At 33.5% G+C, this 11648-nt stretch overlaps 1 protein-coding gene across 1 annotated transcript in view; it reads right to left on the bottom strand.

Moving 5' to 3' along the window:
- Positions 1-11154, bottom strand: part of Start1 (Steroidogenic acute regulatory protein-like) — a 52147-nt gene extending 40993 nt beyond the window's left edge. The window contains exons 1-5 of the mRNA XM_072531788.1: positions 10841-11154; positions 10514-10686; positions 5869-6027; positions 5762-5815; positions 1861-1993 (exon numbers count right to left, since the gene is read on the bottom strand). Coding sequence (XP_072387889.1) covers positions 1861-1993; positions 5762-5815; positions 5869-6027; positions 10514-10686; positions 10841-10922 — 601 coding nt within the window. The 5' untranslated portion in view covers positions 10923-11154. The remainder of the gene's footprint in view (positions 1-1860; positions 1994-5761; positions 5816-5868; positions 6028-10513; positions 10687-10840) is intronic.
- Between the last annotated feature and the right edge of the window lie 494 nt (positions 11155-11648).

An 11648-nucleotide genomic window follows, 5' to 3' on the forward strand; every position in this document is an offset into this window, starting at 1 on the left:
TTCACTTTTGGCAGAAGACGATTCAAAGTAGGAGGAATGTTTTCAAAAAAAAAACTATGCACTGTTCGACGAACGCCGATACGAACACCTTCATCGTAAGTATAGTCTCTGGAGTTGTTTCGGCAACGGGTTCTTTTTCTGTTTGTTTTTACCTCAGAAAGCTCACCTTCTTTGTCTTCCTGTACGATTTTTTGAATCGTACGAACTGACACTCCTGTCATCGCGGATACTTTGTCGAATACAATACGTTGACTTTCATCTCGAAGCAAATTAATGTGGTATCTCACTACGTTTAAGATCACTTTTTTAGCACTCAGATGTAAAATTTGACCACTTTTAAACGGCAAAACTGGATCCATTTTAACAATATAATTTTTTACACTTGAGATTTGAGTGCGCGATGGTTATGCCTTAACCCTTGTCCGGGCAGAAGAATTTAAAAACGTAATCGGGCAGTTTGGGCTTATGTATACAGACAAACATATAATCTCCACTTCACCTAATTACACTATTTTGAAAAACATACCGCTCATTTATCTATAACTCATAAATCTGTCTGCTTTCCAAATGTGCTTTCCAAATGACACTATTGTTTGGAATGACTAAGTACATAAAGAGAATTAGAAAACTATTAATAGTCAATTATAAAGTAATCAATATTGTTTACTGTTAGGGCCTGTTAGCCCGGCTTGCCCGATAATGGAAGTTTAAGCACAATATCTTAATTATTATTGCTTTCTATTTATTAACTATTGTGAAAGTAATATTTTATAAATAATTTTGAGAGTTGACACCTAAGCTGTCAGAATTACCTGTGCCATAATAATTAACCAATTGCGTAAAACCTAATATTTTAACCACTAATAAAGACATTTTTCTAATAATCTTTAAAATCACTTCCCTGAAAATGTAACCATATTTATAAGTAATTGTAGTCGTTAAGCTTATTAAATAGATACGTACCTATCTTTTTAAAATAAATTTGATTAACATTGGAAAATATAAATAAAAATTTGAATATAAATAAAGAATGGGTTATTTCGGCCGGCCCTGCATAGTCCCGTGAACTATTGGCAACATACGCCCGTAAGAAATGCACTGGCCTATCTGTTCAGTTGTGAATTCTTAACTTGAAACAGTCTGTAGTGGTCATACAAAATGGAACTGTTACAGCTGAAAGGTACATATTGGAGATCCTGGAGCAACATGTAGTACCATTCGCTCCTTATATCGGTGAAAATTTCTTACTAATGCAAGATAATGCCAGACCTCACGCTGCACAGATCGTCAGAAATTATCTAGAAGAGCTAGAAATTAACACTATGGAATGACCAGCACATAGTCCGGATTTAAATCCGATTGAAAATCTCTGGAATATCCTTGGTAGACGATTAAGAGCGACACCGATCCAACCAAACAGCTTACAGGAAGTGGGAGAGAGGCTGATCCAGATTTGGAGAGAACTAGACCAAAATGAAATACGGCAATTAATTTTAAGTATGGGTCAACGATGTGAGGCTGTTATACGTAGTAGAGGTGGAAACACTCGTTATTAAGACTTTTTTCATATTTTAGTTTACTTTTCTCATCATTATTTTTTTAGAATTTTCCGTTTTATTTTTTTTTCTCCTGTACTTCAACAGTTTCTGATGATTAGACAAATTGTTATAATTACTAATAAAATGTAGAATAAATCTGGTGAAGTTTTATTTTTTATTCTTTGCCTGTTTACAAATAAAATTGATTTATTGAAGTGGTGCGTTAATTTCTTGGAGAAGTGTATATATTTTGATACTTTTATATGTTGTTAAAAATAAATGTTTATGGTTTCAGTTTTGTTATTAATTAAACTTGACTTACCTACAATAAACCTACTAGCAAAATTTTCTTGTGGGATTACTCGAAAATCAAGGAACCATACTTCACCCCATGCAAGAATAAATGACGTTAAGACTAAAAGTACTTCAAAAACTGGCTGGGAAGAATGAGGCCACTGAAAAAACAATATGAAATATTTACTGTGCTTTTATTACTATTCATTGATTGATACATTTTTACACCTAAACAAATAAAATAAATGTTTTAAATATAGCGTTTTTACTGCAAATAAGTAAAAATGCATCATTGCATTTCCTATTTTTCCCTTTCCTATCACATGATGAAAATTTACGCTGTATCTCGAATATTCCTCGTGACTAGAGCGCAAAATGAAATATCGGGAATAAAAAATGAAGTAGGATGCCAGCTAAACAATAATCCAAATGCCGTAAGTGAAGAGTACTCAACTGATCAATAGTCGCTAGATTTGTGATTTCAAAAACGTAGTTTGTTAATTTCTAATACGTTTAGTATTATTTCAAAATACTTAGTAAAATACCAGAATACGAAACAACTCATTCATACGTTAAAACTTGTACATTTTTGAGGTTTACTGCTATTTATAATATTTCAACTCTTTTATATTCTCTCTTTGAATTCCAATCGTTCTATCCGTGGAGAATCAATACAACCAAGTCCTGTGGACTTCTTTATTTTGAAAGCATAATTTAGGATCTTAAAAACCTCCATTCATTCCATACAAGAATATGGAGTGCAATACCAAGTATACTTAGCAGTCTTCTCGCACTTGTTCTAGATTCGACATTCATTGAGAACATTCATTGACAACATTCATTAACAACATGCATTGGGATGGCTGTGCTCAACATAAACAGCTATCCTAAGGTTCCACTGTAGGTTTAGGCCAAGATATCGTGCACTCTTTCTAATTTTCTCGTTGCCCTACTAACAATATTGTCCCTGGTTTTACGGATCCAGATCCGACTTCTTTTTATTCATCCACATCTTAATCTGCTCAATCACTTTGTCAATCTTTCAAATTAATTTTCAGTTCTAACAACATACCCGATCGTCGAGCCAGACGCCAAACACAGGTGTAGTAATATTGGTTTTCCCTGAAACTGCTTCCAGTAAAAGTCTTCAAAACACAAAACTTTTTTAACTTTCTCAACTTATACAGAAAATAAATTACCGCTTATAATAAATCGTCACTGACAATCACTTTTTAAGTCACTTTTGTCAAAACTGAAGTTTAACTGCGTTTGCGTTCTCCAAAAAGTCAGGGAAGCTAACCTTATATACTTCTTCTTCCTTTATTGGAAGCTAACCTTATATACTATTATGGCATTTTTACAATTTATTAATTCTTCTTTTTATTTTCATCGTATTTATTCTAGTCTTATTTATTTTTTTAACAGTTGCATTGAATAATTCTAATTTATTTTAACAGCCTCGTTAAACGGTGCGGCAGTGTACATTTATTACACTGTTCCTTTTAAACCTGCTAGCAAGTTAGATAATTAGCATATCTCTACTTCTTAATTATCCAACCGTTGCGATACGCCTAAGTCACTCTCCAATCACTGTTTGTCTCTGTCTTTCCATCCTAAATTTTTGCAGTCAGCTGCCCTTTCACGAACCACCTATTTAGCACAGAAAATACTTCTTATGCTTCGACTGGGGTTCCCGTATTCATTTGAGCTACTCTTAGATGCCTACTACATAACAGTACCTTTTTAACTTCAGAGCAATTCTTCCGCAGATTATGTTAGAATTTAATATTAGGTCTATATCGACTTCAAGTACTGTTAGATCAAATAAATTCTGCACGATTACTACCTAACTCTACCTGTGGGTTATGAGTGCGAGGACTGAGTGGATTGAGTGGCTCAGAAGCCGCGTTCATGCCCATAGCCAGTCCCAAGCGCGGATAAAAGAGGAGGATTAATGGGCTAGGTTAGCATCCTACCCATTGTAAAAGAAAACTAGGCTCAAAGAACCGATATAAAGCCTCGGAACCAGACGGAAGCTAAGATGACGAACCACGCAAAGAAAAGGAAAACGAGAAGGAACTTCTTTCAACAACAAAGACCAAGAGATAATAAAATAACTGATAAATAAAAACATAGATATTTGTGCAATCCAAGAAGAAAGGTAACGGCCAAAGAGACTATAAGCAATATTTTCTAGCATGTGGAGTGAAGAAAGAAGAATGAGCACGAGCAGGTGTAGGTATACTTGTCCATAAAAAATTTAAAGACTTGATCTCGTTAGTACGATAGAATTGCTTTTTAGCACGTACACCAAAGAAGTATTTTATACAATTTGAAAATTTGAAATTGTGAAGTATAATTTCGGATTTTTGAATTGAAAAAATAAATAAGTAAGTCTCAAATAACGCCTCAGTAGACCTCAACAAAGAAAGATAAGGAAAAGGGTAAAAATGGCTGCTAAGACATAAACCACAGCAAATCCCAAGGAAACCAAATCAGCAACACCCGAGGTTAAAAAGAGATTTCCGGAGAATAGCATCACCCCCTCGTAACAGAGTTGCTAAGAAACCAAAGGGCTCTAACGAGCAGACTAAGTCATAAAGCACCATGACAAAAGTATTCAGAATGGTTTCACACAGACACCATCCTGATATTCAACTAGTTCAGGCTCAAGCAGATTTGATCATTAACAAACTGGAACAAGCACTTGATGAGGCTCCTATCGAATCTGCAGTTTCATAAAACATCGTTTAGCGAAGGGACCCTGTGGGTGAACTGTAGTTGATCCAAATAATATGCCCAATCGCCCCATGGTCCTCACCCGCGTTCCCGAGAAAAAGGTTGATAAAAAAACTATCAGGACCCGTCTAAAGAAGCAAAAATCAAGACAGAATACTTTCTAAAGTTGTTATCTCTGTTCCACGGACTTACCGACAGTAAAGATAAAGATCATAGAGGGAGGAGGTATGAAGTAGATAGTTCTCGGATCAGCATACCTCCCATATGATGATTCCGAACAACCATCAAGGGAATTGGAAAGGTAATGTGAGATTGCCGGAAAAATGAACTGCAACTATTCATGAAAAGCTACTATTAAATATTTTAAAATTAATTCAGGAATGCTTTTTCTTATTATTAAAAGATTATGGAGTGTCCTTGGCCCCCAAAAAATCAAAAAGGTCGTAGTACCAAAGGCTGGGTGTGTACAAATCATCGGTTGAGGCGCTAGATTTTCTTGAAGCTTCGACTTTTTTCTTCTCTCTTCTGATATTGAAGCGCAAAATGTTGATCTTTCTCAATACCGATTCCCTCTTTATACCAGGTTCGATCCCTGACAACTTATTCACTAACTGTAGGTAAGCTGCATTTTTCAGGTCTCTTTTGTGGTATTCAGGACACTTTACTTTCCACAAACACGGACTATTTTTATAAATGTCAATAAACTCAAAAAGCACAGTCTGTTCTAGCCTTTTCCGCTCTACAGTTGCCATATTTTTCAACAGTTCAACTAGTTAAATAAACAATAAAAACAACACCTTTCATTGGTATGATTCCAGAATGACTGGACTGACGCCTATGAAAGGCACTCACCACACACGCTCAAGTATCATGCATGCGTGTCATCCATGCTGGCTGAATGATTGTATTTCATCAGGCAACAGGCAGCATGAAAGAGCTTATGCTTGTGGTTTTTTCCACCACAGAAGTACATACATGTACAGGCCTGTTCATGCATGTATGCATATACGTCTGTGGCCGGCCTAATGCAAGGACAAGATATGGAATCTGAAAAACCTGATTTTTCCCTTTCGATAGTTGGAAATGGTAGGGACGATATAGTGACGGTGTAGAAATGTCATTGATGCCGTGCAATGAACTTTAGAGGCAATATGTAATGAATATCTAGGTATATTCTTAAAAATACTTACATCAAAGTATAGCACTTTTGCAATGAGGAACCCACACGTTCCAGCTGTTGATAACTAAAATATAAAATTATATAATAACCAACTATATTGGTACAAATGTTACTTACTGAGATCACAATCCAATGACTTTTGTATAACATAGCATAAAATATTAATAGTACACAAAATCTGCAAAAAGCTACTAGTACAATATCAAATAAAGATGTGTGTATATTATAATGTATCACTTGTTCAGTTAAGGCTTTGATGATGTATTCCCCGTTTAACTAAAACAAAATAAATATATAAATAAATATACAAAAACGCGGTAGCAAGAATACAAACAAAATATAGCATACATATTAGTTTCATCAAACAATGTTGAGAAATGTTATTAAACTATTATTATTGCTTTTTCTTCTATCTTACACCATAGGTTGGCATCTGTTCTTTGTCAAAAGTTTATTTGATCTATGGCAGCGGTTCTCAACCTCTGCACATGTACTTCAGAGTACTTCACATATAAATTATTCTGAATCTGAATGGATACGCAATCCCTTTCTTGTTGAGTTGTCGACCCAGGATTTAAGTGCAACTGAACAAGAATTATGCCAACATTTGATTATACAAAATTAAGAAAAAGAGAAATACATCAAAAAGTGATCCAACAAGTCAACTCAAATCTATTATAACAGAAGTAGGAGAAGAAATCTTAACATCAGAAGATGTCAATGAAAAGTGGAGCAATATTCAGAAGGCCTGACTAAAGGCTGCAGAAGAAAATTTAAAGCCTGAAAACTACGTCTTGAACCAAAAGTAGAGAACAAATAGCTGAAGTTTATCCATCTGCACACTATTATCTCGCTGCTGACTTCAATTTACCAAACTCTAAATGGTTTTCAAATGACATGTGTTCTACAACATTTTCTCTACCAGCTGTCACAGCATCTGAAGTTAAAGCCCTGCAGGTTGTGTCTGGTATTTGTGCACACCACAATTTATTTCAGTACAAAACTAATGTGAATTCCACTGGTAATATTCTCGATTTGGTGCTGGTTGATGATGCTGATGTAACTGTGTCCAGGGCAGATGAAGCTCTTTTGAGGGAGGGTATGCATCACCCACCCCTGGAATTTGGGATAAAGATGACCAAAAGGTGCCCCAATAATAGTGGTTTGGTTAGTGATGGTTTCTATAGGGACTTTAAGTCGGCTGACTATGTGAAAATAACTGATTTTTAATCACACTTTATTTTTAGGAAACCACTGAATCAAATTGTAAATATTTTTTATAATAGAGTTTACTTAGTTATAGAATTATTTATCCCCCTAAAAAGGTATTCAAAACGTAGATTCCCTTCTTGGTTCTCTTCAAAGTTGAAGGACCTGATAGTTGAGAAAAAGAAAGCTCACAAAAAATATCTTTTATCTAAATCACTTCTGGATTATCGCACTTTTTCTCAGCTGAGGACCAACTGTAAATTGTTAAAAGCTGGAGGCTACAGAAATCATATTTATTTAAGAGAATTATCAGTAGGAAATAATTTGAAGGGATTTTGGTTGTTTGTGAATTCACAGAGGGGAAAGCTTTCCTTGCCCACTGTGTTGAGTTATGGTGGTGTTAAATCCAGTCACGGACCAGATATTGTAAATCTTTTTGCAGAATATTTTTCTAGTCTATTCCACTCAAATATATGACATACTCAGTGATTCACCTTCACTTGGTCTTACTAACTTGACTGGTTTCAACATAACTCTATCTGATATTTATTTAAAATTATCAGAACTGAAAGTGAATAAGGGTCCTGGTCCAGATGGATTGTCTCTCAGCTTTCTTAAGAATTGTTGTTTTATATTATCCAGACCTCTTTTTCACATTTTTAACCTATCCTTAAATAAGGGTAAATTTCCAGAATGCTGGAAAAATAGTTTTTTAACACCTATTTTTAAAGCGGGAAATAATTCATTGGTGAATAATTACAGGCCCATTAGTATAATTAGTGTAATACCAAAGATATTTGAATGTTTTGCATGTGATTATCTTAAAGCTTCACTTGAAAAACAGCTAGTAGACCAATAATTTCGATTCCCTACAGCTCCTCTCCATGGCCTTCCTGAGGAAGGCCATGGAGAGGAGCTGTAGGGTACATAATGTACTATACACTGACTTCTCCAAGGCCTTTGATTGGGTCAACCATAGCATTTTAATAGTTACAAAAATGGGTGTTGATGGACCACTTCTTATATGGCTGAGAACATACTTGATTGACCAAGTTCAGATGGTGCGTATCAGGGATTTTGTTTCCAGCGAGATTAAGGTTCATTCAGGAGTATCCCAGGGTTCTCATTTGGGAACCCTGTTATTTAACATATTCATCAATGATATACACTACTGCTTCCAGCACAGTTCACCTCTTCTTTTTGCAGACGATCTAAAGTTCTACACAATTATCAATAATACAGAAGAATGTGTTAATCTTCAACACGATCTGGATCAGTTGAGTGAATGGTGTGTGTTGAATACGATGGCCCTGAACGCATCCTAGTGTCATGCTGTTTCTTTTGGACGATCGAGAGACCCAATGGAATATAATTATAATATACAGAATATTCTTGTTGACTGGGTTACCGAAATTCGAGATCTGGGAATTAATTTAGACTATAAACTTTTATTTGAATCGCATTATATATCAATAATTTTCAAGTCTTTACAAATGCTTGGCTTTATAAAAAGATTCACTAGAGACTTTCAGAATATTGAAGCAATTAAATTACTATATTGTTCTTTATATTCAGACCCCATCTAGAGTATTGTTCTTGTGTATGATCCCCATCTTATAATATTTACACATCAAAAATTGAGACGGTTCAACACAAGTTCTTGAAATATGTAGCATATAAACAGGGTATACCTTTTGAATTAAATCAAGTAAATTATAATCAAATTGAAACCCAACTTGGTATTCTCTTATTGTATGACTGACAATTAACTAAAGATGCAAAGATGCTTTATGGCATAATTAATTCTACAGTTTTGTGTCCTCAGTTACTTGAGCAGGTTGGTCTGCATGTACCTCTCTGTAGAACATGATTAAACCAAACTTTTTATGTTCTTCTTCACAGAACCAACTACGCATATAATAATTTTTTATCTCGAGCACTAAGATGGATAAATATTTACTCAGATCTAGATTTTTTTGCACCAAAGGCTGATTTCATTTCTGGTCTCCGGCATGTGTTTATTTGAGTGGCTGTGGAATAGGTAATCATCATTTTGATGTGTAAAACTAAATTACGTGATTAAGTTTGTGATATTTATACTTTTATTATTGTGATATTTATACTTATATTTTTTTATTTTATTGTATACATTGTAAACATTGTTAATCTTATTGGACAGCAGCCCATTGAAAATAAATAAATATATTAATTTTTTTTTTATTTACGGTGTACTCAATTTTCTTAGAAACTTTTGAGTACCCTGCTATATGATCTCCACACAATTTGAACAGTGTAACTTAAGAGTAACACTTGGCCTTCAATTTGGTGTAATTTACTCACGGTTTGGGATGAAAATGAAAACAAGACTCACTCAGAGATTGATTGCTGCAGGGTGAACAGAGTGTCAAACTGTTAAGTCTCTTAGAGGGTGGCCTCTAAGAAGAATGAGAGATCAGAAGTCTGAAAAAATGCCGCACAAAAAGTTAATGCTGTAAAGAAAATATTTTTTTGTCCTTAGCTATAATAAGCACTATAAATTCATATAGACAACACCTGTATTTTTAAATCTAAAAATTTTCAATGAAGAATTTTGTAAGATTTAAGTGAATTGTCTAGTTCATACATTTATTATTCCAATTAAATGATGCATATGTATTATGACTTGAGTATTTGCTTTCATTTTTTATGCTATCATATAAATGTTTACAACTATATCTATTGATTGATTACTTGAATGGTTGATAACATAAAGCAAAAATATTGTTATAAATATTTAAATTATATAAAAATTAAATTTGAATGATAGTGATTTCATATGGTTAAATTGCCAGGCTAATTGCCTGATTGATGAAATTAGAAATATTTCTGTTGGATATAGTCATCATCTTAAAAAGAAAGATTATAGATGGAACAAAATTATTATACATTAAATACTATGGAAATAACAGAGAGGAAAACCACTACTTAGGTAAATAAAACAACAAAATGGACCCAGATGGATGCAAATATTCCAAGATAGGAAATACTGGAGAAAAGAGCTGGAGGCCTGTATCACAAGATGGATGTTTTTGAATGATTGGATAGATAAATCTACTCTTACCAGAAACTCCATGTTCATTAACATCCCTTCATTCTTTTATACTTTTCACATTTCAATGATGTTCATCTATAGCCATATTAACAATACATTTGATAGTATACAAGTATGTCTTTATAGATATTTCTCCGTAGATGCACACATGGAAGAAGTTTTTATTTTTATAGAAAAAAAAGGCACAAAACACTTTTTTTATACAAAATAAAAATTAATAATCAAAATTTAGAGAGAAGAGATTTAAAAATATATAGGGTGAAGGTACAATGCTGTTAGAGAACAGAATTATAGTTGTTATATTATAGAAGTATAATCATCAATGCCATTAAAAATAGTATCCTTGTTTATTGACTAAGGCTATATACTATTGACTATGACTATATAATATATAAAACTGGCTTCCAAATATGCACAAAATGTTGGTATATATAAAACACAAAAGTAGCTATCAGTACTTACCATGACACAAATTATCCACATAAGGGAGGTAAACAGAAAATCAAAGGTAACAAACAAACAAAAAAATCTTCTAACATTGGACATTCTGCCATTTAACCTCTGTCCAGCTAACAAGTCTTCAGAAAGAATCACATCTCTTACTGAAGGTGTTGTATTAACACTATGAGTTTGAGCTAAAACAACAGAAATATTTTGAGTCTCCATTTAAAACTACTGTTGCATTTTTTTAAACTATAAAGCAAATTTCTACTGATAGTATAGTGTAAATATGATCTGTGGGACAATAAATTTTTAGTTATCTGCAAAACTGAATTAATGTTTACTTACAAATATCAAAAGGCGATTGTACATTCTGAACCTCTGACGGATTGAAGTTCATAATAGCATTTTCTTGTTCAGGAGTGGTCATTTTTTATGATAAGCTGACAAAGGGTTTTCAATATAGTAAACAATTTATTTTTAGAATTAGATTAACGTTTCATATTATTTCTATAACTATACACTTTATAAAAATACAGATTCAATCAAAACTATTGAACATTATTCACGTCATAATTTTAGGTTCACTTTTTTAGTTTTAAGAAAAACATAGGTTTAAAGTTTTTCTCGGCACAGATGATAAACGTCAAAACATTATTGTTTGTGACAATGTGACATCACATATTCTCCATTCGCATTAGCTACAAAAAATACTGGCCTTCTGACTTACTGCTTATACAGCTATCATCATAACACCAACTGATTTTTAGACTAATCTCATTTCTTATTTTTAAATTTTTTTAAAGTTTATTTCTGTTGCTATAGACGGTTAGCTAATCCCAGTCCGAACTGTCTAGTGAATTTATTAATTATTTTTGCGACGTTAGTTACTTTTTGGCAGACTATAAGTGGCTGGAAATTACTATACAACCAAGCACACGTGCTCATAGCGTATTTCATCGAACTTTTTCTGCAAACTTATACTATGGTTTGTTTTTTAACCAGGAGGAGTATAGGAGTAAACTAAAAAGACATATTCACACCCAAGAAAGTTACTAGAAAAGTCTCCAAAAACATCTTCTTTTTTGGTTGATTATCTAGGCCTTACGGTAATCCAGTAATCAGTATCGGACAACTTCACACGTCGATTCTAACC

Source organism: Diabrotica undecimpunctata, chromosome 5, assembly GCF_040954645.1.
Source record: "Diabrotica undecimpunctata isolate CICGRU chromosome 5, icDiaUnde3, whole genome shotgun sequence".
Lineage (NCBI taxonomy): Eukaryota > Metazoa > Arthropoda > Insecta > Coleoptera > Chrysomelidae > Diabrotica > Diabrotica undecimpunctata.